We start from the raw sequence: 27,522 nt of genomic DNA on the forward strand, positions 1-27,522 counted from the left end.
AGCCTTCAGCGTGAAGCCTACCTACCTAAGATACTCCCTCCGTCCCATAATATAGCTACCGTCTGAACTATTTTGGGAGGGAATGAAAAGTTGAAATTGACCTTGATTAATTGTGTCGCATGCGGGTCCGCTGGCGTGCCCGCGTACTACGCGCTCGCTACTTATCATGCATGCGGTTACCTTGTTCTGTTTGTTCTGTGCGTTGGTGCCAAATTTCACCGCTGCCCAAAATCAGTTCCGTCGTGATGCACAACACCTCAAAAACAGCTGTCTTCACTGCAAAGATTAGTTTCAGTATCCATGCACAAATTGTTACCGGAGGCCATGCAAAAACAAATTTCTACCGACATGCGTGCACGACTCATCTCAAGACAGCAGCATATAAAATCAGTGTTACCGCCAAAAGCACAAATATTACACTGATCACGCACTATATTGACGACAATTAAGGAGCACATATTTTGCCACCATCCCATAATTTTACTGATCACGCGTTGACAAGGGAGATGCGGTATCAGGTGGAGGGGTATTTTGGACCATCTGTTGATTTTATCACCTGTTGGAACTCCAAACGTAGTTATATTTAGGATAAATTTTAAATGCTAAACGCAGCTATATTTTGGGACGGAGGGAGTATATACATGAGGTTACATTACGTTTCAGGTCTCAGGTCTCGGCGTTTTTGATCAAGAAGCATTTCTCTTCGGAGATTCAGGAGAGAATTGAATGCATACGTTGTCCTTGACGCTTGTCTAGATAAGCCAACTTTTTATGCCTTTGGAGGTTGACGACGAATATATTGATCCAGGGTCTTGATCTGGCAAAATTTGGCTGCAGAATCGCTTATTAGAAATGAATAGGAAAATCATGTGGCATCCTAGCATGAAGTCTGCATTTGCAACAGTGTCTGCAGAACCCGTGATGGGCATTGGATCGGAGCAGCTGATCCTTGATTGTTTAGCTCAAGTCGCTGTCATTTGCGCCATGAATATGCTGCCGTCAGCTTGGAAGTGCCTAGCTTCGTTCGCAGATCGCAGCAAAGGACTTGCGTTCGTGCGTGCGCCACGTTGATTCGATTTACAACTGAATGAGACACCAATCCAATTATTAATAATTGGGCCGAAATTTCCGTGTCAATGAGGCCCAAAGTGGAAGAAACGAGGTCCAGCCCATCCACACAGGGGAGGGGAGGTCCCGCATCACGATGACCTTGGCTCGACGACGCTCTTGAGCACGAGCCGCACGCCGTGCTCCGGCTCCACGATTAGCCTGAGCGCCGGCGAGTGCACGTACGCCGGCGAAAGGCTCAGCTCGAACTTGGAGAGCACGAGCGCCAGCAGGACCTTGAGCTCGGCCATCGCGAAGCTCTGCCCGAGGCAGGTGCGCGCGCCGGCGCCGAAGGGCAGGTACGCGTGCGGCGGCGGCGGCGCCCGCGCGCCCGCGAACCGGTCCGGGTGGAACTCCCGCGCGTCGGCGCCCCACAGCGCCGGGTCCAGGTGCACCGTCGAGACCGGCACGTAGATGTTGACGCCCGCCGGCACGCGCACGCCGCCGAGGGTGACGCCGCGGAGCGCCTGCCGCGACAGCACCGAGCCGGCCGGGTACAGCCGCAGCGTCTCCTGGATCACCATCGTCAGCTGCAACACTCCACACGGTCAGGGTGCTGAGAACTCCCACGGATACGGTACCGGTACGTGAGTGCATGCTACTGTGAATCGACTGGCGTGTACAACGACCTTCTTCATTCTCTGCAGAGACGTGAAGTCCGGTGCGGCGCCGGCGCCGGCGCACGCGTGCCGCACCTCTTCACGGACCCGGCACTGCCACTCCGGGTGCAGCGCCAGGAGCATCAGGCACCAGGCGGCGGTCACCGCCGTGGTCTCGTACCCGGCGAAGTAGATGTTCTTGCAGTTGTCCACGATGAAGTCCTCCGCCGCCACGCTGCCGCCAGAGCTCGCCGCGCTGCGGAGCATCGCGCTCAGGAGGTTCCTGTCGTCGTTCCCGCTCTCCCGCACGACGTCCAGTACCAGCCTGCTCACCTGCCGGTTGAGCCTCCACGCCGCCCGGTTGGCCCTCGTCGGGAGAGAGCTCAGGCCGGTCATCTCGGCCAGCAGGTTGGGCTTGGACACCGTCTTCTGCAGCTCCCTGATCATCGCGAAGATCTCCTTCCCTTTCACGTAGCTGCTCCCGAAGCACGTCCTCGAGATCACGTCCGCGGAGTAGGCCCTGATGTCGTCGTCGATCTTGAGCTCCAAGCCGCCGCCGCCTCCATTGTTATCCCTACTAATAATCCTGTCCTCCCAGGACTCCACCAGCGCCGTTGCCGAGCCGACCATGAGGTCCACCATGCCCCTGACCTTGTCGGGGAAGAACTCGGGCGCGATGAGCCGCCGCTGGTAGGCCCAGGCCTCGCCGCTGGACTTGAGGATGCCGTCGCCGAAGAGCGGCCGGTGCGTCACCTTCATGTAGGAGCTCTTGCCGAGGTCCAGCGACACGCAGAGGCCGAGGTTCCGGACCACGTCCGCCCGGCTCGCGTGCAGGAACACCATGTTCCCGATCGAGTAGGTGAAGACCGGGCCTGCATTAGTCAGCATGCAGTACACAGTCATCATCAGATATTCATATTCAGATCGGTCAATTGAACAATGAATTAATTCTTCATGAACTTAACCTCCAGTGGATCACTAGTAGTATGAATCTACGTACCATCGATGAATGGATTAGTTCTTGGCGTGTTGCGCGCGTTCGATGTGACAGTGCTGACAGAGAGTAGTATGAATCTACGTACCATCGATGAACCGATGCCGGAATTCGGTTGCGTGGCGGATTGGGAAAAGGCATACTAGACAGCCACCACAAGTCCACAAGTGCTGAGCCGAGCGATCCTCCCCACTCATTGTGGGCAGGGCAGGCATGGACGCGTGATGCGTGTGGGCATCGGCAAGTACTGGAACTTTTGGCAATGCGACAAAGGAGAGCAAATCAATTCAAAGCCGCCTCGCGCGTTGCAGCGATCTCTGCCTCACTTTCCGCGACTGGCGGGCCGGCGCGACGAGGACCGAAGGCAGCAGCGCCCTTTGTCGCTTGTGGGCGGTGGCGAATGGATCAGATCAAATCTTTTTGGTCAGATAGACCCATCTCAGGTGAGCCGGCGGCGATCGGGACAGATTCAGGCAGGCAGGTGCGTTCATGTATCGCAGCGCACCCACGGGTCAGGCTGCAGCCATTGGAATTTGGAACAGGGGCCAAGCCATTGGAACAGCACTACAGGAGGTGTTCACCTGGGGTGAAGTCTCTCGAGCCATCGTCAACGATCGATATCCAATTGATTGATACGTAGGTGTAGCGAGGATGGCTCGTTTGTGATTTTGATGATTGTGTGATAATATAGTTATCAGGATTAATGCCTTGTCAAGAATGTACTTCGTAGGTTTTCCAGATTTCAAGTATGCAAATTAAACCATGGCAAGGTCCAAATCATGATATTCAAGTGATCCAAATGACGGTATTTTCCATATCCAAATGATGGTGTTCAAGTAACCAAGTCATGGTATCTAGGATTATTCTATGGTATTCAAGTGTCCAAATGACTGAGAAAACCTAAGAACCATCGGATGTTCCGATGATCCCCAGAACAAGCGTCGGATAAAGCATCGGGGCAATTGGTACAACGCGCAGAAAGCTGTCTAAGTTGTTCTGATGCCTATTTTCTAGTAGCGTCGGAGCAATTCTCAGAGGAGGCAAAAAAAGACCTATAGCACCAGATGTTCTGATGCCTTGTGGAGGTGACCGTTGGACAAAGCATATTTACTTTGCCAAGCTCTAGAAATGTTTTGGCCAGAAACTCTTCAGCACTTGTACCATCGGATGGCGCATCGAAGTAATTTGGGCAAGGGGTCCAACGGCTACTTGCGTCAGCACGGGACACTTTAACTAGTCGTTGGAGCAACAGTTCTTTGAGGCCTTGGGCTATTTATACCCCCACCATTCGCCCATTTGGAGTTGCTGGACAAGCCACCAAAAGTGCATAAGTGATTAATAAAAGGCTTAGCACAAGCTTAAAATAGTGATTAGTACTAGGATAGGCCTAGAGAAGAGAGTGCAAGGTGTTGTTGCCTTGTGATCGATTCAAGGAGTGAACCACAAGTGTACAAGGTGTGCCGGCGCCTCGGAGCCTTGGTGGGTCGCCGGCAAGTCTTCGTTCCTCCGGCTTGGTGTGGAGCGGCGTCGACGATCGTGTACGGGGGACGATGAGACCCCTCCTTCGTGGAGAAGCTCTATAGTGGAAACGGCGTCAAGGTGACTGGAAGAGAGGGAGTGACATGCCTTACCTTAGTGACAAGCTTCTCATCCGGCTTGGCATGGCGATTCTAAGATCTTGACCGGGAAAGACTTGGTGACCAGGAGCATATCCTTGGTGGAGCTCCAATATGAACTAAAGTGCCATTTGCCTACCGATACCATAGGACGAATTTACATTCTTCCTAACCCACTCCTTTACATTTCCGTATTTTATAGTTGCAACTTGGGTGCTTTACTTACTAGAGTAGTATTTTGATAGAATTGACTCTATGTTGCTGTAAACTTTTTATGGGTGGGAAGAATCCCTGATCGACTTTAGTTGTATATTTTGATAACATGATCTAATTTTTTTTATGCAAAAGTACTGCAAGCAGGCGACGCATTGACTAATCATTTCATCGGAATCCTGAAAAGAGCCGCACTTTGCTTGGCGATAAACTGAGTTGTTGCATCTGTCAAATCGGTGGCATTTGGCCGGTAACCGAGGGAATGAACAGCTCAACACATTATGGTATCATTTGCTCCATGATGCGCATACTGTGCAATTATATTATTTCCCTCACTCAGAAGTCGGAAGAACAATCAAAGATCGGATTCTGATTTTCTCATTGCAGGAGTATACAAAATTGTTTTCTTGCTTTTTGCAGGCACCGTTCAATGGTCTTCACTCTTCAAAAAGGAAAAAGGCTCTCCATACATACCACTACTCCAATTGTTTAATTGATCAGCAGCGGAGCGATATTGTTCGCGATTAGCAGTCCATGATTTTGTTCCGTGAAATCATATGTGTATATATAATATTAGCGGTTCAATTATTGTTTCACTTCTTTTTTGGACCAGGTTGTCATTTCGCGTGGAAGCATATACCTATCTACTCTCTCTAGCTAGCATAGCCAAGAATAGTTCTTCCCACCGCTGTTCAATTGTTGCTTCCTTGGTTGCGTTTCTTTCAATTCATACCAGATTGCTATTCATGTAGAGGAAGCAAGCATAGACTGATGGACAGTTTGTTTTGATCAATAATGTCACCATCCTATTCACTGTTGCTTGTCCAGCAAATCTCTAGAGGCGTGAACCTTAATTTTTTTTCTTTTTTGTACTTTGCTAGTATAACCCATATCAGAGTTTGGCCATGGAAGAAGGCATGGTGCATCAGTGACGGGCATAAAGCAACCGACCAACCCAAATAAAACCCATGCATGAACGAGATTAATATCATTGCGAGGTAAGTAGCGTGCGCACGTACCGTACTCCTTCCTCCACCTCTCGTAGTGGGGGAACAAGGCCGGACGGTAGTCATGCACGATGCTGCCGCGCTGAGAAGCCGCCGCCGCTGCCTGCTTGGCGTCGGCCGCGGCCTGCCTCATCTCGGCGCGGTTGCCGTAGGGGAAGGAAGGGCGCGGGCCGGCGATGCCCTGCTCCCGCAGCGCGGCGCGCACCCGCTCGGGCGCCAGCCACAGGGCGTGGTAGAGGTAGAGCGCCAGGGTGATCGCCCCGACGCAGCACAAGCCCGCCGCCACCTTCGCCGCCACTTCCACCTCCATCTCCGATCCTCGCTCGCCTCCCTCTCTTGATCTGCAGTACGTTCTCCTCTTACGGCGTACTACTACTACGTAATAACTGGCGGTTGCAGCAACGTAGCGATCGATATGCGTCAGGGTGTGGGCGCAGACTGCAACCGCCGGTGAATCGTGGGGGGATGGAATGGAATTGGAACGGGCGTCGCGCAGTCGCGCGCGCTCATATATCCCGGGGCGGGGTGTGGAGCGCGGGGGCCGCTCGTTCCGCCAAATATCCGGAGCAGGGAGAGCGATGCTTCCTCCCATTCGTGTCTATCCGACGTGGCGTCGAGCCCATCGGCCAAATCAAATCAAATCCTTGCTGATTCCTAATCCGGCACGAGATGTAATGCTACAGAGAACCTGCTTGCCCTTGCCACTGCCACTGCATCCATCGACGACAAGACAAGCAGCATCATATGATGGATAGTTACGTGCCCGCTACTAGACAAAGGAATAACCCAATCCTACCACGCCCCTTTTCGAGACGATGACCCAACTTTTGTTGCCGCCGGGAACTTGCCGGGTTTTGTCTGCATGTCTGAACATGAACAGCCTGCAGCTGTAGAGTCATGGGACGAAGTACATGGGGTTGGGCACTTTGAAGACGCGGTCGCCGACGCACTCGCCCTGCAGGTCGCTCCACTGGTCGCCCATGTTGCCGCGGAGCCGGTAACCCTCCGCCACCAGCTGCCTCCGAACCGCCGACTTGAACGCCACCGAGCTCTGCCCCCGGTACGACGCGCTCCTGCAGCAGCAACAGTACATGACACGCATCTGATCAGCATCATGCTTGTTATCATTTCATCTTCCAACCATACTGATTATTCTCTTGATCAATCAGCTGACTGATTGATTATTTAGGCAGTACACAACTATGTGGCACGCGACGGAACGTGCCGTTGCCATTTTAAGCTGATTGATCGATGATGCAGGCCTACATCGGTTGCCAAAATTTTTCTATTTCCAACCCCTTTTTCCCCCCTGAAAAAAACATCCTTTGTAGAGAGAGGTCACAAGGTCAACTCGACAAGGCCGGAGGAACTCGTCAGGACCGGACGATCAGGAGAACCGGTACTGTACGTACCTCATGATGAGCCGGTCGTAGCCGAAGAACCCTGCCGCGGCCAGATTGGCGGCGGTGCTCGAGGCCAGGGTCTCCTCATCCCTCCCGGTCACGAGGAAGACTCTGAACCCTCTGCCTCTCAGCGTCTGGAACAGCCACTGCATGGCAGGTATCCCCGGGCAGACCCCTCTGCTCGCCCACATCTTAAACGTCACCGGATCATACGCCCTGCAGGGTATCCAAATAGCCCAAGTTATCCTCCATGGCAAGATGAGTGTTGAGCGAATTACTCTATAGCCACTGTTGACGATCGAGACAAACCCGAACTGCTTGGCCTGGTAGTATGGCTGGTTGGACAGGCAGGTGTCGTCGACGTCGAAGACCCAGGCGTCGAGGCCGTCGGCGGTGGGCACGATCTGGGCGGCGTAGGCGGCGACCTGGTCCGCCACGCTGCCCACGTCCCGGTAGTACTGGCCCCAGGCCATGTATCCCCGGACGTAGCCGATGCAGGGCGCCGGCACCCTGCGCCACCCCTTGGCGTTGTTGGCCTCCACCATCACGCGCCAGCTCAGGCAGTAGGGGTCCTCGCCGCCGCCGCCGCCTATCGGTGGCCACCGCCAGAACCACGGCGCACCCTCTGCACCCTCCAGCAGCACGCAGTGCAGCAATGGCAGGAAGAAGACGACGAGCATCGTCAGCCTACCGCGAGCGGACATCGCTAAGCGCGCCATTGCATGCTTGGTTACTGATGAAACTCTAACAAGGCGACCTCGATCAGAAAGCAGTGTGCGCTGAGGGATCGGATGAGCAAAAGCAGCAGGCGATGCATGGATTTTATAGGCACGCGCATGCTCGACAAGGCTGCAACATTAGCCGAAACTGTCCGGTGTGTACGACGAGACCGGGCGCGTCAAAGAATATATGACCTCCGAGCGTCCTAATGTAAGGGGTTCGCTTTTGGATTAGGTCCAATGAATCCACACCGACGCCATTGCCGCGCCATTCGCACGCACCGCCGGCGCAACACGTGGCCGAGTGCCATGGTACGTGCGGCTCTTGACCTTCGTTCTAATTCGTTCGAACAATTCCACGTTGTGACGCTTTTGGATCAGCAAGTAAGTGACAGGAACATAGTATATACACATCGCCGTACTAAACATAGTAACTTGACCACCGAAAGATGGGTACGACGTTAGTTGCGGTAGATTTTATTTTTTTTTGGAATTAGCAGCTATCCAGAGGTCGCTGCTGATGCATGCCCGCACCCTACCGTTTCTGCAAAAGCATAGCCAGCGAGTGGGCGTCTGTGGTGCTGGACCATCCTAATAAGGTCTAATAAGCTCCTAGCTGAAAGCTAGAAAAAGAATCAAGGGAGAAGGAAGCCGGAATCAAGGGAGAAGGAGATGAAATATTTGCAAGTTGACGATGAGTGCAGATAGCAACGAGCGAAGCAAAAGCGGCGTTGGGCAGGTGACCGACCTAACGCGCGGCGCCTGGCCTTGCTGGGAACCAGTACGACAGTAGCGCAACCGGCAATGTCCCTGGTGAATGTCATCCACGTAAGCCCAGGACAGGGCACATGATGGTGGTGTCCCTGGTAAATTGAAACACGAACAGCGGCGGCCACTGAGCTGAGTGGTGGATGCGAGGGCGGGACATGGTTAGCCAATTAAACGTAGCACAGCTGAGGCATTGGTGTCGTCTAATGCGCCACGGCTTTAGGAATATATAATTGAAGATACGGTGCAGTGTGTGCATCTCGCGGATCTGCCTGACGGTGATAGAGCAGGAAATCCCAAAAGGCTAGGGGGGCGGCGGAGCGGAGGATCATGCGCTCATCGATGAATGTAGGAGGAGTCAGCTAGCAAGCACATCTCGCCGGCGAAATGGAAAAGGGGCGCTGTTGCCGCCATGATATGGACGCACGTGCACAGGGGTGCCAGGTTCAGATGTCCCAAGCACCAGCGCGGCAGCGCAGGATGGATGGATGGCAATGGCATGGCAGCCATCCGAAGCCGCATTTTGGAGGCCGCCCTGGAACAGTATGGCGCAGGATGAACAAAAAAGGGCGTTTGGTTCGAGGAACCGTATGGCGCGGGGTTGATCCTTCGTTGGTTCATCTATATCTAATAAGTTAGGGTAGGATACTTACTCCTTTTGATTCGGAGCCAGCAGATGCCAACAACTGATCTGATTTGCGGGCTAGCTTGCGGGCAACGGTGACGCATCCGTACATGAGATGACGCGAATTGGTTTTTGGATCGGATGCTTCCGGACCGTGCGGTGCCACAACCAAAAAAGCTGAGAGTGAGCACAAGGAAAGAGAGAGAGAGGGGAAGCGAGGGCACAAAAAAAAGGAGGCTAGTGACTAGTCAGGCTTGGGCCGTATACAACCCAACTGTTTGTTGTCGGACGATACGGCCCTTTTTATCCTTGGCTATTGTTCGGCGGTACGGTAGCAGATTAGTTCTAGTGTAGCTGATCGTGGGTGTTAGTCCAGATAGCGGAATTCAACAAAAAGTTACAGTTTTAAAACATATATGAATATTAACATCGAGTTTATTAAAAAAAGTTAAAGATTTAAGTTAGCCATTTTAACAATCACAAATAAATAGATATAATTAAGATGTATGGATATATATTAACTCGTAATGGTAACAAATTCATTTATCACCCATAATTACTTGTCATTACCTAAATAAATCATTTTAAACATTATTATTACCATTTGATTCATATTAATATGTCACTTGAACCATAAATGTAGCGAATAGCAGCCTAACATGAGCAATAGCAGACAATAGCGGTCGACAGCCGCTCCAAACATGCTATCTTGGGCCCGCTACCTTATAGCGGTAGCGGTAGGGTCCATTTATGGTTCAAGTGACATATTAATCCGCCCTACCGCTACCACTATTGCGGGCGCTATGAATGCTATATAGTACTCCCACTGTTCCAAATTGTAAGTCGTTCCAACTTTCTTGAAAGTCAAAGCATCCTAAGTTTGATCAAATTTATACAAAAATTTATACAATGAAGTAATGTTACCAAATAAGTAATTATTCATTAAATATATGTTCATAGTATATCTATTCGGTGCTATAAATCTTGATCATTCTTTCTATAATTTTGATCAAACGTAAAATGGTTTGATTTTCCAAAAAATTAAAAATGATTTACAATTTAGAACTGAGGGAGTACCTTGCATCTGCCATACTGCAAACAATCCAGTGCCTAGCTAGCTAGCAAATGTAGGACACAAGTACCCCGCGACAGGGAACGGCGCGTAGTTCAACCACTCGGCACCATCCGAAGCGCGCGCACACACGACTATATATACAAGCCATAATCATAATTCGTACACCGCCATTTCTATTTTGTACACCATCATCGCTAACGACGTGGAGACAATGATATATAAAGACATCCAAGAATTTAAGATAACGATGAACCGGCACGTACGTAGTGGCCATATGACATGACAGTAATCTCTTGTATATATCATATATCTACAAGTCTACAACAGTGCCAGGACCCTACATGCTAGTCGCCCATGCGAGCTATAAGACGGCTTCTGCAAGTTGACAAACAGCAGCGTGCGAACATGCATCGTACACACTTGCAGATATATTCTTGTTGATAGTGAAGTGTGTGTCAAGATGAGGCCCCCGATCGATGCTGTTTCTCGCAAGCATTCCTTTGTCTGCATTGCCATGAATCCATAATTATACATCACATAAATACATTGGCTGATTTGGACATTTGTGGCCTGCGTCTTTGTTGACCTCATCTTTCCAAATTCCAATACCTACCTGCAGGATCTTGGTTTATACTATATACTACCAGTATTAGCTTGTACGTACTAGTATGTCTTTTCCTCAAAAGAAAAAAAAATGTTGGCTTTGCATGCTTTTCGTTTTCTTCCCAGGTTGTGTCCAATGATAGGAGCTAGCACTAGCTCTAAGTTGATAAATTTAAAGAAGAGAGAGTGTGCAGCAGCTAGTCTTTAAATGTTGTGCAATGAGAGAAAGGTGTATTGGGAAATAAATGAGCTTATCTCTTCACTCCTGCTAGTCTCTTATCTTTTGCACCGTTCAATGAATAAAAAAATAATTTTCCTAGGTTAGAGCTAGATTGTTGGAGACGCCGGAGAGAAAGAGATCACAGAACAAGCCAAGCACAATAATAATAAACAAGCCAAGCACAGCTCCGTTCCTGTTTGTTTACTGGTCTCTGGATTAGACTTCTGCCTGCAGAAGATTCCACACTGCCATGAGATGCCAAGTGCATGTGCCCACTCCTCCTGGATCGACTGCATCAGCTGTAACCTGTTGTTGCATTCAAACGTTAATCATTTAGTTCCAACCAACCAACAAAGTAGCCAAGTATGCTAACCAGTTTAGCTCTTCCACTATGGCTCAGAGCTTGAAGCTAGGTTACATTATTTGTCGGTCAAATGCACACAAAACTCAGGGCTATTCAGATCCATGGTCTTCAACATGTTACCTCCGACGTGGCCTTTGAACAAGGTCGACAGCGATGCATGATGGCTCCACGAAACCAATCGACACACCTGGCCCCGAAGTAGCATTGAATGGGATTAGCTTTTCATCAAGCTAGCCTCACTAATGCATGGGCCACGCGGCACGACAGAGCATGGAAATTATAACTGAGAATGGATCGAGATGAGGTTTCGTCAGAACGTCTCACCACCTAATTAAAAAGCAACCAGCTGCTATAGATAGTCCAAGCGATTTCTCTTTCAGAGTCGAATCATCCTCTTGCACATTGACCTCGCTGAGAGGGAAAAGAAGAAGACAGCACAGTTTGTAGCTGGGAGACCACGAAAGATGCTGACAATTCGACGCCACTTGTGGTGCTGTCAAATTTGACTGCCAGCTATGCAACTGAAAGTCACACAAGGAGGTAATTTCTTTTTCACTCTCGACGAAGAAAAACATATTTTTTCCCCGGAAGTAGCAAGTCGTCGTCAAAGGAAGAGTTGACAAGCACGCAGCAGAGTGTTAGGTGTGCGTGCTTATATCACACCACTCTGAAAGTCTGAATAATAGACGATGAGCACCAATTTGAAACAGGGTTCTCGTTACTACTTTATTTTAAGTGTGGGTCAGGGTTCTCGTTACTGATTACATGAGCAAGGAGCAAAACAATAGACGGTTGACTTCTATACTAGTACTATATAATTAAGTTAAACTAGCAAGGTGTCCGCACAAATAGCGCGGGTAGCTAATTTTTTTTACCAATGTTTATGTTTTGCTTTTAATTTAAAAATATATGCCAATAATTTATGCAATCGTGTCATTGTAATTATTTTTTCAAATGGACCAAATTGAGTTCAGTCATATTGTGTGGAGTAGTTTTTGGAACATTAATTTTGGGAAAAAGGAAATATTTTATATAGAAACATTTTTTATATATTTTCCTGATGCCTCATGTTTATATTACATGGAACATTGTTTCCATGAATTTAATTTTTATTTTTATTACCGGCGATGCAATTTTTCCTTGAGAGTTTTAGTCATTGTGCATGAATCTATGTTAGGCCTTTTAGAAAAAGATCTACATGAGTAGCTCAATCGATACTAATAATCACATTTCTTTTCTTTGTTCTCCAATCTCAGTTGCTAAAACCCCATGCATAAATGCTCCCATATCACCTTAAGACAGCTACACATTTTCCCCCATGCACGTGCTAGGGTCTACAAATTCATTTTATGGAGCTAGCAAGGTATAGCCTTCTCCTTTGTGCTTGCCCACTCTCTACTGCTTCTGCTACCAAGGAGATTTACCCGCTATGTTGCGATCATCGAGATGCATCCCTAACGCTTGATGGTGCATGTTGTTTCCTCTTCTTGAACACTTCCTGTAGCTTTCTATGGATGGGCATGCATACCAAACATCGACTTCTTCCATGTTACTAGATTACATCGGCATTCCGTGCATGGTTATTGTTGCACTTTCCAAGTCTAAAAACTATGTCACTTTTGAGATCAAAATTACTGATTGTGCATTTGTTCTTTGTATATTGCTATGTGGCTACACTTCTTCTTGGCCAACCCACAATTTTTCTCCATAGTTGTCATCACCCATGTTGTTGTTTTTCCTCCCCTTTCTTTTGATCATAGCTGTTCTTTTGTCAACTCATAATTTCCATATTTTTTAATTCCGAATTTAACTACTTACTAATCATATTTAACATGGATTCTTTGGTCAACTCCTAATTTCCTTAGTTTGTTTTGCTTCCTAATTCGTATACACATCGACTACTAATTTTCTTATTTTTCTAATTCTGAATTTAGTTGTTGTTAATCATATTTGATATGGATTCTTTCATCAATTGCTAATTTTATTTTATTTGAAATTCTAATTTAACTATTTACTAACTGTATTCGACATGTACTCTTTTGTCAAGTGCTAATTTCCTTTTTTTAATTCTGAATTTTACTATTTTAAGTTTTAATCAAATTTATAGAAAATAAAAATAATATTCACAACATCAAATGAGCATAATTAAATTTATTATGAAGTAATTTTCTATAGTTTACTTCTAGTGTCAGGAAGATCTAAAACACTCGGATGTGTCATAGACACTCCCTTTAATACTTTTTATAAGTGTGTCAAATTTAGGATATTTTGACTTAGCTTGTGGCAAACTTAGAAACAGTTATAATTTGTTTCGCAAAAAAAGAGAAACACTTATACTTTGGGAAGGAGCGCACACTTATCTAGTAATCTCATTAATGAAGAGATCAGAAAATTTTCGATGGAGTTCTCTCATCGAAAACTACTGCTTCCTCTGTTTCAAAATATAGATTATTTTGGCTTTTCTGGTATAGAGATTTTGCTATGTATCTAGACATAACCCTATAGTTAGCTATATAGCAACATTTATGTACCTAGAAAACTCTAAAACGACCAACATTTTGGAACGGTACCAATTATTACCACGGAGATCGTATCTAGACAGAAGCTAGGACGCAGGTGCATAGAAAAAGCGCGCCGGCAGGTACATGCAACAACAATGCCGTCACTGCACTGCCGCGTGCACTTGCCATTGCTAAGGAAGTGGCATTAACGCCTGGCATTGCTAAGGAAGTGGCATTGCCCGCGTACGTCCCTGGCTGCCGGCCGGCGCCAATCCTTGTTATGATTGTATCTCACAGCCTTCGCAGCTTTCTCCCAGAGTCCTATACAAACAGCACCCTCCTCTGATCTCCCACCATGGATTCATCCCGTCCCGGCCCTTGAAATGGTTTGATGCCTGCCGCCATGTTCAGTCCCTCCCGACGCCTCATGCATGCTCTGCCTCTTCTTGATCGCGTGCTGGGCCGGTCTTCTCCTCTCGATCACCGGCAAAGGTGAGAGGACGAAGGAGGCCAGCAATGGCGAGGCGAAGTTCAGAGTGTTGCGTGGTCTTAACACTCTCGGCCTGAGGCAGAAGCAGCGCCACGGCCATGGAGTCTCTCCGGCGCCGGCGCCGGCTCGTGCTCTCACCTGCCTCCGCTTCACAAGGACGCGCGACTGTCGGTGCCCGGGAAAGTTGCCCACAAGCACGAGAGGGGGAATGCCACGGTGCCGAGGCAGAGCCCGACGCGGCACGGCGCGGCAGGCGATGGCGAGCGCGGGAGCAAGAAGAAAAGCATGCAGCTGGTCGTCCTCGCTGCGGTGGCCGCGCTGTCAGGGGCGGCGCTGGTTCTCCTCGCCAATCCCGGTGGTGTTCCTGAGGTGCAGGAGGTTTCAGGGGAATTTGACGTGACTCTTCCGTCAACTCCTAATTTCCATATTTTTCAATTCCGAATTTAAATATCTACTAATAGTATTTGATATGGACTCTTTGGTCAACTCCTAATTTCCTTAGTTTCAATTCCGAATTTAGTTATTTACTAATCATATTCAATACGGACTCTTTGGTCAAGTGATATTTTATTTTTATTCCAAATATAGTTATTTATTAATAGAATTTGACATGGACTCTTTGAGTTACTATAGACCGTTAGATCTTCATAAAATCCAACGGTGTGTATTCTTCTCTTTTTTCAATTAATGTGGGAATTTCTAGACCTTCTCGGTGAATGTGATGGTTTCTTTTAACATTATTATATAAAGATAATAGATTTCATTGAGCGAGCGAGCGAGGGAGTTGCAAGCAATAACATCATGAGTCCATGACTGGCTGTACCAATCTGCCTGTCACTCTCATCAGCTGCTGTAAATATCTTGCTGACAAATGAACTCGAATTCTGCATTGTAAATCTCTCAAAACCTAATAACCTGTGATTGCAACACCAAGCAAACTTCCAAATCGAGGGAGTTGCAAGTAATAACATCCATGAGTTCCATGACTGGCTGTACCAATAGGCCTGTCACTCTCATGAGCTGCTGTAAAATATCTTGCTGACACATGAACTCGAATTCTGCATTGTAAATCTCTCAAATCCTAACAACATGTGATTGCAACACCAAGCAAACTTCCAAATCGTTATGTTTACATGCATGGACCAGAGTTTGTCGCCCGTACCAACCTACTCACTCTGTTTCAAATTGTAGGTCGTTTTAGCTTTTCTAGATTCATATATGCATATTTAGGTACATACAAACATCTCCTACAATTTAGGATAGAGGGTGTTAGCGCCAAAGGAACAGGGTCCCCTGAGAAGGCACTTACAAGCAGGGCCCGCCTGCTTAAAAGGGGCTTCCCTCTTTGATAAGCCCAAATAAAGAGATAGGCCGGGGAATTTGAGGCCCAGGAGGGATCAACAAAATATCACGCCTAAGTGGTCCACATAGCAGGAGCAGGACGCACCGGGGAGGCCTCCTGGGAAGGCCCCCGGAAGGCTCCGATCCCTTCGAGGCGAAGTAAGCGGTGGCGTATCTTGACGTGGGAAGGGCGCGAAAGCCGAGGCAGCCCGTCAGCAGGTGCCTCTTTCCCGTAAAAACATCATGATAGGATGCGCCTAAGAGTCTCGGGGACCGACAGCCTCACCCGTCCCGTCCCACAGGCGGCTGCGCCGCCCTCATGTCAAGAGCGTCCTGCCATGCTCCCGGCCCGCCCTCTGCCAAGGAGGCGGGCCCACATTGAGGACCCAGGAGGTAGCAAAAGGCCTCCAGGGAGGGTGGACCTCGCACTAGAGACTCGGGAAACGGCGAAGGCTCCGGGAAGGTCCCCGGGAGCTAGGTTCAGTGCTCCCCGTCCCAGGACGGTGGGCCCGGGATGATAAAAGTAAGGAAAGTAAGATGGTAAAATGTGAGATTGACATACAGAGAACTTGGACGGGGTGTTCCGGCACCTTGCATAGGAAGTGTCAGGGCAAGTGGATGGCACGTCAGAGAATTGTAGCAAGAAGGGCGGCCATTGGACCGCTACGTTCACACACTTAGTATAAAGGGATGGATTAGGGTGCAAGGCTCGCCCCAACTATTGTCTCCCATGGGCCTTACCTATAAAAGGCCAGCTCTTGTACGAATGATACAGAGAACTCTAGCAACACAACACACATGACGTAAGATATTACGCTTTCGAGCGGCCTGCACTTGTTTAAAAACTCTCTTAGCAAAATCATATACTAACTCCCTTAAACACCTCTCGAATCCCAACGTATGAACTAACCCTGGACCGGATCTGTAAAAAAAAAATAATCCCAGAGGGAGTACCCAATACCCTTTATGATTGTCGGGCGGTGGATCGAGGGTGCAGTGCGGCCGTGCTGGACAGCTCGATGATCTGCCCATTCCATGCAATCTTCAGGTCCAAGGCACCGACCCCTCACCCCTCTACACCTACAACATGCATGGGGCTCAGCCTGCAACGGCTTGGAAAAGCTTGGTGAATGGAGACGGCCGGCCTTGCTGATCGATCGACAGGGACCGGCCGCTCATTACTAGGGTGGTTGTGCGCGTACGTTGCACGAACACGCATCTGCAATAACTGGGGTTGTTGCACGCATCTGCTATTGAAAACTAACTGATGATGAGTATCTATTGATTCTGCTTGTGCTTGGTTTGCTCTCCGAAGATTGTTGGGCGTGTAGCAGGCAGGCAGGGATGGTTGGGGCTCCATCAGCAGTCATGCAGAAGTGACAGCGATGTAGAAACGAGATGTACTACTGGAAGATACTGTGCAGCAGCAGCAAGCAGCACGATTAGTCCATGTTAGCATCCCAATTGCATTTTCAGAGGCTTGATTGGTTTCAGATAGCACAGCCACCAGTTATTGTAGAATAGAATTACGCAAAGCTCTCATGTCTCTGAATCATTTGCTGTTCGTACTACTACAACGGTAGGGAGAGTGATCAGTAAGCAATGGCACTAGTGCAGTGTACAGTGGCGGCCTCCACAATTTTTTTTTCAGGCAGTGTCAGTCAGAGGCTCCCGTTGCTACTCGGTCGCTGCCCCCGTTTCATTCCCCCTCATAAATGCGGGCGCACCTCGCTCTCCCTCCTCCTTTTCCATCGCTCTCTCTCTCTCTCCTCCTGTCCTGGCCTGGAAGCCATTCCATCTCTCTCCTGCAGTCCTGCCCCCTTCCCTCCATCTCAAAGCCATAGCACTCAGCAGCAGCAGCCCAGCGCCACGCGAATCCTCTTGCTGCCGACAGAGGTGCTCCACGGCCGAACCCTAGGCCGCGCGCATTCCTTGCTTGCTGCTCTTGGTGGCTGCTGGGCCGCTGTATCGGCAATCCGCCGCGGAGGTAAACCCATCTCGTCCTCGCGCCTCCCTGCTGCTACTACTACTCCGGCTCTGCATTTACATCCTGTTCTGTGCTCCGATTGCGTTGCGATTTTGGTTGCTCTTGGTGTGCTAATCCTTTTAGGCTACTCTGCGGGATGAGCATTAGCTTAGCTAAGCGTTTCCCCTCTGAAATTTTACTCGTCTTTTAGGCAATTTTCGTCCGATAGGCGGGGGCATGTAAGCACTTCTCTTTTGTTAGATTTTAGGGGAAATCAAGGGTTTTTACATGTGTGGTTTTCGACTGTTCACATCCAATCCCTTCTTGGTTGTGTGTTTTGGTTTATGCACTTACATTTCGAGTCTCAGTCGTACCTGGGATGCCAAATTCCCAATTAATTAATAGAGCCGTACCATTTTTCTCTCGTGCAGTTTCGATTTGACGAGGTTTCCAACAAGGAAAGGTCAGTTCTTTGCTTCTCCTTCCAAAATTCAGCATTTCGTTTACTCGATACAGCCCAAATCTACACAGGTCCGCACTAGGCATTCTCATGATTTTAGATGAGCTGGGGTGGGTTTGCATCACCGGTGTTTCGCCCTCAGTTACAATGATTAATAGCCATTTGAGTTTGCGGCGAATTTGGTAGCACTGACGTGCTTGCTGTTTCCGGTATTTCAGCCAAACTGGGATGTACTTGTGCAGTAATGTTTGTGTTTGGCGCCAAACCACATACTAGGGTGCTAGTAACATACATCCATAATATTTCACTACCTTCACTCGTTCCTTTCAGTCTTCATGTTTTAGCTAACTTGAAATGGACAAAGGTTAGATCTTCGTCTAGTTCCCCTTCTTGTATCCTGATGTGTAGTGGATCTACTAGTAACTACTAGTAGTAAACAGTAGTTGCTATTGCTATAATGTTACAAATTTCCTGTAGCATGTTCCTCCTATTGCTTAGAATTGACTCAAAATAAAATAAGTTCCACTTGAGCTATAAATTTAATCTTGTACCCTCGAATTGCCTGCGGTCAATCTTGGGTTTCGCTCTTGGAGTTAGAAGCCACCACTTGAAAAATGTGTGGATCCTTGCAAACAACTACTAGGTGTTGAGCTTGGACTTGGAGCAGCGCTCGCTGGTCATTTGCTGGCTTGATTTAAGGAATTGGTTCATCTCAGGGTCTCTTTAAGTGGAGGTTAAGTAACTCTGTACTATTCTAGAATCTAGATCTTGAAGTCCGTAAACAATGTGGTAAATCTCCACGCACATTGGCATGTGCGGTAGTTTCCCACAGACACGTCTTCCTGACAATGGCAGCTTCCTGACTTCCCATTTGAATTAGGTTAGATTAGCTTAAACTTTGCTTTTGTTTCTTTCTCTTTTTGTTCACCTTTTTTTAGTCGCTTCTCAGATCACATTAGCCTTTTTCCATGATCCCTGCCTTAGTTGAAGAACCCTTTGTGAGATAGTAAGGCTGCTCCATGTTAGTCCGAATAGTTCATAAAGTTGCTACATGATAATTTGTTTGGTCGATATTGTTGATCACCAGTGTAAGGATGCTCTGCCTGAGCCCCCGAGTCTATGCCAGTGGCCTGTCTATGCTAGGCTTACTTTAGTCTTTCATGTGAGCAAGTAATAAACATCAAATGCATGATGGGACATGCTCATCTTTGTGTACGCTATGATGAGTTCAGCTTTGTTCTTGCTCCCTCTTTTCTGCCTACTTTGTTGATGCTTTAGACTTTTATATGCTGACCGGATGATTTCACTTTTTCTCCTTTCTTCCCCTTTATTTGCTTTCTGCCCAGGATTTTATAGGCCATGGTTTTTGTTTTCTTTTGATTTTCTTTTGGGTTTTGTTTTCTTTTGATTTTATTTTGTTCCATACTCCCATTCTTTAAAGGTGGGATTTATGTCTCTTGTGCTGCTTAACTGCTAATTTGATTCTCCTGTTTTCAACATTGCCACGCAGCCCAGTAAAATGCCCAGCTGTGTCGCGCTCCTAAGGAGATACTAAAATCAAGCTTAGCATAAATAATTATTGATTTTGCATGCATTTTATAAGAAACCAGTGAAAAAGCAAATGCATTGGTTGGAATGAGAACTCTGTAATCATTAGACATTGATGGGAATTTCTTCTTTTTCAAAGTGTCTTGGTCAGTGTCATGAGTCACTTGCTGGAAAGGAAAGTCTATTGTGCTGCCCTACTGCGTCATGCACAGGTGTGCATCACTTTTGCATAAGCAGACATATTTGTTCACTCTGGGGCACACACTACACAGATATATCTATGTAACTATTGCTGATATGTGCTTGGTTGTCTTTGGATGAAACGTGGCTGCATTTGAAATCGTAGTGTCAGCATGCTAGCGTTTGTCACTGATTGAGCTCTACTTTTTTGATTGAACAGGGTTGTTTAACGCCTCAATACAATTGAATATGCTGCTCATTTAATTTGCCCATTTGGAGATCATCAGATGGATTACCTCAATCTTAGGAGCTCTTTCCATATTCTCCTCTCGATACAGTTGCTGCTATCACTGTTCAACGCCTTGGTTGTCGCAGACTTAGCCTCCGAGAAGCAAGCCCTTCTGGACTTCATCTCTGCAGTCTCTCATGGCAACAAGCTCAACTGGGATAAAAATACATCATCTTGTTCATGGCATGGCATAAAATGCTCAGCAGATCAGTCACACATTTTTGAATTGAGGGTACCAGCTGCTGGTCTCATCGGAGCAATTCCACCAAACACTCTTGGAAAGCTCGATTCTCTCCAAGTATTGAGCCTGCGATCTAACCGTTTGACTGGAAGTCTTCCATCTGATGTGGCCTCACTTCCTTCTTTACGTTCCATATACCTGCAGCACAATGAATTTTCAGAACAGTTGCCTTCTTCCTTCAGTCCTAGCCTTGGTGTAATAGACCTCTCCTACAATTCCTTCACAGGAGAAGTTCCTGCAAGTTTACAAAAGCTAACTCAGTTAACTGTGCTAAATTTACAAGATAATTCTTTCTTTGGATCCATCCCTGATCTCAAGCTTCCAAGTCTGAAACTATTAAATCTGAGCAGCAACAAGCTGAAAGGCCCAATTCCTCGTTCGCTGCAAACATTTCCAAATGGTTCGTTCTCAGGGAATCCTGGACTGTGTGGACTACCTCTAGCTGAATGCATAGTTCCTTCACCAACACCCTCACCTGAGTCATCTTCATTGCCACAATCTCCACCTTTGCCACATCATAAGAAGAAACTAGGCACAGGGTTCATAATTGCAGTTGCTGTTGGTGGATTCGCATTGCTGATGCTAGTTGTGGTTGTGTTGGTTGTGTGCTTTTTGAAGAGGAAACGCAAGGATGAGAGTGATGTGGAATCCAAAGGTAAGGGTACAGTCACCAGGAGTGAGAAGCCGAAGCAAGAATTCAGTAGTGGTGTCCAAATTGCTGAGAAGAACAAGTTAGTTTTCTTGGAGGGCTGCACCTATAGCTTTGACTTGGAGGATCTACTGAGAGCTTCTGCAGAAGTCCTTGGCAAGGGGAGTTATGGAACTGCTTACAAAGCTATACTTGAGGATGGTACTGTCGTGGTTGTCAAGAGATTAAAAGATGTTGTGGCAGGGAAAAGAGAGTTTGAGCAGCAGATGGAGCTCATTGGGAGGTTGGGCAAACATGCCAACCTAGTCCCACTTCGTGCGTACTACTATTCCAAAGATGAGAAGCTTATCGTCTACGATTATATTGACACTGGCAGCGTTTCAGCCATGTTGCATGGTATGCCTTTTCACTACTACTTACATATGTCCTGCAGATGTATTAATTTTTTGGTAATTGATTGATACCCAATTTAAGAACATAATAAGGTGCCAGCATTCCTGAAAGCGTCAACCCCTGACAGCATGCTTAGCTTGAATAACATAACCTGCTATATCCACTCCATGTTATGTAGTTAGTGCTCTCAATTTGACCTCAAATGTTAAAAGTTATGTTATTGAGTAGATATTTATTGGGTCTTTTCTTTCAAATATCAATATGGTTTGTAAAATAAGACCTGCTTTTATCTTCCACTTGCCTGATGGGATGGCTGAAGCCGCATTTTTTTTGGTTTTACATGACTTGAAAATTTTCATGCTATGAAGTGCAACATAGTGCCAGATAAAGGAGACATTCATTGGTTACCTTAATAGTATTTCTTACTGAATCGGCTGATCAACAGGTATCAGGGGTGTTACTGAGAAGACACCATTAGACTGGAACTCCAGAGTGAAGATCATCCTTGAAACAGCTTATGGAATTGCGCACATACATGCAGAAGGTGGCGCGAAGCTCACCCACGGCAATGTGAAGTCAACTAATGTCCTCGTAGACAAAAATCACAATCCTTCAGTTTCAGACTATGGCCTCAGTGCTCTGATGAGTGTGCCAGTGAACGCATCTCGCGTTGTAGTCGGTTACCGTGCTCCGGAGACAGTCGAGAACCGCAAGATCACCCAGAAGTCCGATGTCTACAGCTTCGGCGTCCTCCTCATGGAAATGCTGACAGGGAAAGCCCCACTTCAGACCCAAGGGAACGATGATGTCGTCGACCTCCCGAGATGGGTGCACTCTGTGGTCCGGGAGGAGTGGACCGCCGAGGTGTTCGATGTCGAGCTGATGAAGGAGCAGAACATCGAAGAGGAGCTGGTCCAGATGCTCCAGATAGCGATGGCATGCACAGCAAGGTCGCCCGACCGGCGCCCGACCATGGAGGAACTGATCAGGATGATCGAGGGGCTCCGGCAGTCCGCCACGGAGAGCCGAGCATCCTCTGACGAAAAACCCAAGGAGTCCAACCCACCATCAGTGTAATCCTGCGCAGTGCAGTTCCCTTCGTCTGCCTCACAAGTTGCTTCCAGTTGAAGCTCATTCGATTTGTTTATCTAATTTGTGATTGAGTTCATGTAAACCATGGTTGACATCAGGAGCATTCAGCCTCAGTAAAAAAAACTGAGCTTTCTCATCGAAAGATTGAAAACTTTGTATCTTGGTGTGTGTAGGATTTTTCCGCTGGCAAATTTAATTGCTTGACTTCTTCCAGTTCCATGTTGTGGTTGTGCTCGCCGTATGCCTATTAGATTTCAAACTCTTTTATGACTGCATCTTTCAGAGCATTCGACGATCACCTGTGGACTGTGAAGCCTGTGACCAAACAGCACCACTCCACAATTACTAACACATATCGAAACACGAACAAGAACAGACTGGATAACGAAGCCGCCACCGTTGCCGCTGAAGGCCGGAGAACTCGCAGTTGCGCCGCCGCCGTATCCCGTATGTGCGCACTCGAACAACTCGTCTCGCCATGCCGGCGTTGGGAAGGGATCGAGGCCGCTCGCAAGTGGCAGACATTTGCAGGGGGACGACGGCGACGCAAGTCAATTCGAATATTGTAAGGGGGTTTTCCTAGAACGATGCGTCGCGTTCGATCCAAAACAAACGGTTCAGATTGACTCGTCGGTTAGAATGTTTCAGTAAGAACCCCAGGAGGTAACATATTTCGTAGTCCAGCACCAATAAGTCGACAAAAGATCCGTTCGATCGAAGTCAAGCGGCTGGGATTGAGGCGGTGAACGCTTTTGCCCATATAACCCTGGAATTATCGTGATTTCTAAATACGGATGCAGTAGAAAAGATAAGGTGAGAGCCAAGAGGAGTCTGAGAAAACCCTAACCCGAAGCACCCCACGCCGCCGCCGCCGCCGTCGCCGCCGCAGTCTCTTTCTCGCTCGCGCGCGCTCTCTCCGCCCGTAAGAACTCCTATACGAGCATCTCGCGCCGATCGAATCGAACCAGCGCCCCCGCATTCGATCTGAACAAGTTCGTGCCTTTGCAGGGATCGGAGCGCTCGGTTCGAGGAGGCGCCTCTCGGAGGTGAAGGCGAGCGTGTCAGCCATGGCGGATGAGGAGCACGCGGAGAAGAGGGAGGAGGTCTCGGAGGTGAGAGGCTCACTTCTTATTCCTTCGCCTCCCTGATCGATACGTTGCAATCCTTGATGCGATGTAGTTCGAGCTAGGGTTGAGCTTGTTGGCTGTTGCGGGTTGATTTGAGGGTGTCCTGAGCTTGCTTTTGCGCTACATACGTACCGGGATCTTGCTGGGGTGGATGTATTTCGGCCTGCCTTTGTGTGGGCATCCGTCGATTAGTGTCGTCTCTTTTGTGTCGGATCGTCTAGAATTAGTCTATCAGCGGACAATGAGATTGTTCAAGCCCGAAGTAGCGAATCTATGCCTTTCTCACGGGTTATATTAGCACTTGCCTGCTTTGAACACTAACAAATTTACCTGAAATCGATCAGCCAGAAATGAATTCGGGAAACTCTGGGATATTTACAAACAGAATGGAGTTGCGAGTAGTTGATTGGATTTTATTTAGCTTAGTTACTTGTGGCTGTATCAAACTTGTCTCAACTTAGTTAAGACTTCACTACCTTCTCGTCAGCCTTCAGTACTCAGTTAACTAATTGATTGATGGCTTGATGCTTTTCCTCCTTTTTTGTTTATGACCACATGTTTATGTATCTATTTTTCATGTCCTACAGCTTGCTCCCTTTGATCCAACCAAGAAGAAGAAGAAGAAGAAGGTTTCCATCCAAGACCCTTCTGATGAAGTGGACAAACTGGCAGATAAGACAGAAAGCTTGGCAGGTAAACATTTCTGCCACAAAAACAGTTGGTGATTCACTGGAGAATCTTTGTTAATGCCCTTCTTGTCATCCTCAGTCTCAGAGCCTGCTGAACTCAACTTCAGTGGGATGAAGAAGAAGAAGAAGAAACAGGTTAGGTTGTGGACACTTAGAGGGCTTGATTGTGCAATGTCTGAAGTGAAGGAGAGCAAATGAAGTGAGGTTTTACATTTATTCATCCTACAATCTTTCAGGTGGATCTTGATTCATCTCTTGCTGACCTTGGAGATGGGGAGGACACCCAAGGTGCATTTCCCTTGTTATTGATTCAAACCCTGCTCTTGTTGACTGCTTTTGCTGTTTTGCAATATCTGAGTCCCTGCTCTTTAGATGATCAAGCTGTAGATGATGAACAAGGGGAAGGCATTATGCTTGGAGGTGGCCCTAGATACCCTTGGGATGGAACTGACAGGGACTACAAATACGAAGAGGTACTTCAATATTTTTCTGCCATTTTTTTTCCTTTCTAAACATGAATCTCTGTGCAACGGTTATGCTATAGTGTTCTGGTGGAATATGTTAAGCAATTTTTGAGATCTTTACATCCATATTAAATTTGTGTTTGGAGGTGTTTTATGATATTACAACCACATTCTGTTGTTTCCACTTTATGACCTGAGTGATTCTGACATCTAGCTTTGGGAGCACTAAAATATGCATCATTCTGTGTCATTAATTTTTATTACTTTTTGCCACTGCCAGTCTCCCATGCAGAAGTAGAGCGCTGTGCTACCTTTTTGCTTGTGAAATTTGACATTTGGTATTTCTGTTGCAGCTCCTGGACAGAGTGTTCAACATTCTTCGTGAGAACAACCCAGATCTTGCCGGGGACAGGCGTAGAACTGTTATGAGGCCACCTCAAGTTCTTAGGGAGGGAACAAAGAAGACAGTTTTTGTTAATTTTATGGACCTGTGTAAAACGTGAGTTTCAACATCACTTTGATTGTTATTTTTAAGCGATAATTTCTCAAGTACTCTTTCCAATGGATAAAACTATGATTAACTCATCAAATTGTACCTCCAGGATGCATAGGCAACCTGAGCATGTGATGATGTTTTTGCTCGCTGAAATGGGAACAAGTGGATCACTTGATGGGCAGCAAAGGCTGGTGATCAAAGGAAGATTTGCTCCCAAAAACTTTGAGGCTATCTTGAGGAGATACATTAGTAAGTTACCAATTCAATGGTGTTGACATTTGTGGTATGCCTGTTTCTGAACAGATTGTTGCGTTCCTCTTATAAGCATACCTGCTGAATTGTTTTTTTTTTACTATTTCGCTCCCTGCAAGTTGCTTTAGATTCGTGTACTCTATGTGTGCTATCTGAAACTTATGCAATTTTTACACCTTTCAGATGAGTATGTCATCTGCAATGGATGTAAGAGCCCTGATACCATTCTATCCAAGGAAAATCGTCTGTTCTTCCTTCGTTGTGAACAGGTAAACTGTCTTTTCAAAAGCATGTAGAAGTGTGGGTTGCGATTTGATATATTTTCCATCTACTCTGGCCACATTCAGTTATGCCCAGTTACATTCCAGTTTACGCCTGATTGCTGACTATGAACATTGTTAGCTGACACAATGAATCCCGGCATCGTTTGCTTATGGTTCAGCCAATGATGAGTTGCAACTTTATTGCCTACATTGTTTGAAAGTCTGATAAGAATTGCAATTTCTGAGGCTTAAATACAATCTTGTCAATTCATGCCATGCATTCTCTCCGGTTGTTGTTAGCATCACTTATTTTGCTGCTCTAGATATTTTTGCGTACATTAAATTCTTTCTAAATGAAACAATTGTTTTCTGGCTTTTTTTGGTTCGCAAAAATCACTTATTTGCTTCTCTAGATACCATTTCTGCCAATGATGAGTTGCAACTTCATTGCCTACATTGTTTGACAAGTGTTCTGTGATAAGAAGTGCAATTACTGAGGCTTAAATACAATATCGTCAATTCGTGCCATGCATTCTCTCCGGTTGGTTTTAGCATCACTTATTTTGCTGCTCTAGATATTTTTGCGTATATTAATTTCTTTCTAAATGAAACAATTGTTTTCTGTCTTTTTTTGGTTCGCAAAAATCACTTATTTGCTGCTCTAGATACCATTTCTGCCAATGATGAGTTGCAACTTCATTGCCTACATTGTTTGACAAGTGTTCTGTGATAAGAAGTGCAATTGCTGAGGCTTAAACAAGGCCATAAAGTTGTGGCATGCAGTATCTGCTATTGGTTTTACTATCACTTATTTTCGTTTCTAGGTATTTTTTCATGCGAGCCTTATCTTGTTACTTGAGTTTTCTTTTATGAATCAATCATCTGCTGTGCTGAAATAAGCTACCTCATTATTGTGTATGTCCTTGCTAAGCCTATGATGAATTGCAGACTTATTTGCCTACATTGTTTGAGTGAAATAGTGTGATATTATCTGCAAAGCTCTGCTGCTGCCATTCTTTTAAATCAATTTTAGACTTTGTTGCTGTTTCCTTGATCGCAACTCTGAATGAGGTATTTCTTTTGCTCTCTAGTGTGGATCTTCAAGGTCTGTTGCTCCCATCAAGGCTGGGTTCGTTGCTCAAGTTGGTCGTCGGAAGGCCTGAACACAATACAAAGCTTCGGATCGTTAGTCCTGTGAGCTGCCATATGGTGTTAGAATTGAGCTTGTGCTCCGCTTTGGTGACCAATTTTGTACTGCGACCTTTGTGGCCGTGTATTTCTTTTTCGTGTCATGTGAATGCAGCTGAGTTTCAAATTATGATTATCTATATATGTGGCTGGTTTTGGGGCCGGATGAGTTTAACAAATAACGGTAGATGGCAGTTGAACAGCTAGTTCCTCCTACCACAAATGTAATTTCATCTAAATTTGCACAAATTGACTTCACTAGATTCGTTATGAAAAGTAGTTATGTATTCTGCAATGTTTGTTCATTGCACGTTATATGCTCTGATCATGGAACGTATGCTAGTTTCTAGTAAAAGTGTTTTGTCTGGTCCCCTTCTATCTGAAAAACCGTTCCCCCGTTGTTTGGCTCAATAGTGCAATGGAAGGCGATCGAAGAGGCTTTTGAGAAGCCCGCTGTCCCATTTCATCAAATCACTTTTTCTTGACACGCATCAAAAGTTGAGCAACTTCAACTTCAAACAAACAGGGTCTATGAATTAAGCATGGAACCGCTCTTCACCAGGGACACAAAAAACTGCTG

General features: G+C 46.8%; 4 protein-coding genes and 4 non-coding genes across 13 annotated transcripts; 6 read left to right on the top strand and 2 right to left on the bottom strand.

Moving 5' to 3' along the window:
* Nucleotides 1–818: 818 nt before the first annotated feature.
* LOC117842028 (cytochrome P450 714B1) lies at nucleotides 819–6,126 on the bottom strand. Of its 4 annotated transcripts, XM_034722361.2 has the most exons (4): nucleotides 5,549–5,683; nucleotides 2,789–4,005; nucleotides 1,737–2,578; nucleotides 819–1,637 (listed from the first exon to the last, which is right to left on the bottom strand). In XM_034722361.2, exons 2-4 carry the CDS (start codon nucleotides 2,913–2,915, stop codon nucleotides 1,200–1,202), a joined length of 1,407 nt encoding a protein of 468 aa, XP_034578252.1. In that variant the 5' UTR covers nucleotides 2,916–4,005; nucleotides 5,549–5,683; the 3' UTR covers nucleotides 819–1,199. The 4 variants fall into 4 exon arrangements, with proteins under 4 accessions (XP_034578252.1, XP_034578250.1, XP_072147799.1 ...); XM_034722359.2 differs by lacking the exon at nucleotides 2,789–4,005 and having other exon boundaries at nucleotides 5,549–6,126; XM_072291698.1 differs by lacking the exon at nucleotides 5,549–5,683 and having other exon boundaries at nucleotides 2,789–5,542.
* A 155-nt stretch (nucleotides 6,127–6,281) lies between these two features.
* On the bottom strand, nucleotides 6,282–7,801 carry LOC117842029 (acid phosphatase 1). The gene is made up of 3 exons (XM_034722363.2): nucleotides 7,249–7,801; nucleotides 6,949–7,155; nucleotides 6,282–6,609 (listed from the first exon to the last, which is right to left on the bottom strand). The coding sequence occupies exons 1-3, from the start codon at nucleotides 7,656–7,658 to the stop codon at nucleotides 6,432–6,434; spliced, it is 795 nt and encodes a 264-aa protein (XP_034578254.1). The 5' UTR covers nucleotides 7,659–7,801; the 3' UTR covers nucleotides 6,282–6,431.
* A 9,577-nt stretch (nucleotides 7,802–17,378) lies between these two features.
* On the top strand, nucleotides 17,379–22,676 carry LOC117844624 (probable inactive receptor kinase At5g58300). 3 transcript variants are annotated; one of them, XM_034725351.2, is made up of 4 exons: nucleotides 17,379–17,632; nucleotides 18,043–18,074; nucleotides 20,020–21,374; nucleotides 21,817–22,676. In XM_034725351.2, exons 3-4 carry the CDS (start codon nucleotides 20,087–20,089, stop codon nucleotides 22,446–22,448), a joined length of 1,920 nt encoding a protein of 639 aa, XP_034581242.1. In that variant the 5' UTR covers nucleotides 17,379–17,632; nucleotides 18,043–18,074; nucleotides 20,020–20,086; the 3' UTR covers nucleotides 22,449–22,676. The 3 variants fall into 3 exon arrangements, with proteins under 3 accessions (XP_034581242.1, XP_034581244.1, XP_034581245.1); XM_034725353.2 differs by lacking the exon at nucleotides 18,043–18,074; XM_034725354.2 differs by lacking the exons at nucleotides 17,379–17,632; nucleotides 18,043–18,074 and adding an exon at nucleotides 19,759–19,831.
* A 563-nt stretch (nucleotides 22,677–23,239) lies between these two features.
* LOC117843213 (eukaryotic translation initiation factor 2 subunit beta) lies at nucleotides 23,240–27,257 on the top strand. The gene is made up of 10 exons (XM_034723778.2): nucleotides 23,240–23,385; nucleotides 23,472–23,575; nucleotides 24,178–24,283; nucleotides 24,359–24,414; nucleotides 24,516–24,567; nucleotides 24,652–24,752; nucleotides 25,097–25,242; nucleotides 25,346–25,488; nucleotides 25,675–25,760; nucleotides 26,846–27,257. Exons 2-10 carry the CDS (start codon nucleotides 23,531–23,533, stop codon nucleotides 26,915–26,917), a joined length of 807 nt encoding a protein of 268 aa, XP_034579669.1. The 5' UTR covers nucleotides 23,240–23,385; nucleotides 23,472–23,530; the 3' UTR covers nucleotides 26,918–27,257.
* On the top strand, nucleotides 25,929–26,006 carry LOC117846693 (small nucleolar RNA SNORD34). The gene has a single exon (XR_004638418.1). It is a non-coding gene; the product is annotated as a small nucleolar RNA SNORD34 (small nucleolar RNA).
* On the top strand, nucleotides 26,175–26,258 carry LOC117846695 (small nucleolar RNA SNORD34). Its single transcript, XR_004638420.1, has one exon. It is a non-coding gene; the product is annotated as a small nucleolar RNA SNORD34 (small nucleolar RNA).
* LOC117846694 (small nucleolar RNA SNORD34) lies at nucleotides 26,427–26,510 on the top strand. Its single transcript, XR_004638419.1, has one exon. It is a non-coding gene; the product is annotated as a small nucleolar RNA SNORD34 (small nucleolar RNA).
* On the top strand, nucleotides 26,681–26,766 carry LOC117846696 (small nucleolar RNA SNORD34). Its single transcript, XR_004638422.1, has one exon. It is a non-coding gene; the product is annotated as a small nucleolar RNA SNORD34 (small nucleolar RNA).
* Nucleotides 27,258–27,522: the final 265 nt, after the last annotated feature.

Source organism: Setaria viridis, chromosome 2 (genome assembly GCF_005286985.2).
Source record: "Setaria viridis chromosome 2, Setaria_viridis_v4.0, whole genome shotgun sequence".
Classification (NCBI taxonomy): Eukaryota; Viridiplantae; Streptophyta; class Magnoliopsida; order Poales; family Poaceae; genus Setaria; species Setaria viridis.

Coding starts and splice junctions, on each gene's coding strand:
- LOC117842028 (XM_034722359.2), bottom strand. CDS start 5,846: ATGGAGGTGGAAGTGGCGGCGAAGGTGGCGGCGGGCTTGTGCTGCGTC. Junction 2,579..5,548: donor GAGGTGGAGGAAGGAGTACG/GTACGTGCGCAC, acceptor TGACTAATGCAG/GCCCGGTCTTCACCTACTCG. Junction 1,638..1,736: donor CTCTGCAGAGAATGAAGAAG/GTCGTTGTACAC, acceptor GGAGTGTTGCAG/CTGACGATGGTGATCCAGGA.
- LOC117842029 (XM_034722363.2), bottom strand. CDS start 7,658: ATGGCGCGCTTAGCGATGTCCGCTCGCGGTAGGCTGACGATGCTCGTC. Junction 7,156..7,248: donor TACCAGGCCAAGCAGTTCGG/GTTTGTCTCGAT, acceptor GATACCCTGCAG/GGCGTATGATCCGGTGACGT. Junction 6,610..6,948: donor TACGACCGGCTCATCATGAG/GTACGTACAGTA, acceptor TTGCTGCTGCAG/GAGCGCGTCGTACCGGGGGC.
- LOC117844624 (XM_034725351.2), top strand. CDS start 20,087: ATGGATTACCTCAATCTTAGGAGCTCTTTCCATATTCTCCTCTCGATA. Junction 21,375..21,816: donor CGTTTCAGCCATGTTGCATG/GTATGCCTTTTC, acceptor GCTGATCAACAG/GTATCAGGGGTGTTACTGAG.
- LOC117843213 (XM_034723778.2), top strand. CDS start 23,531: ATGGCGGATGAGGAGCACGCGGAGAAGAGGGAGGAGGTCTCGGAG. Junction 23,576..24,177: donor AGAGGGAGGAGGTCTCGGAG/GTGAGAGGCTCA, acceptor CATGTCCTACAG/CTTGCTCCCTTTGATCCAAC. Junction 25,489..25,674: donor TATCTTGAGGAGATACATTA/GTAAGTTACCAA, acceptor TACACCTTTCAG/ATGAGTATGTCATCTGCAAT.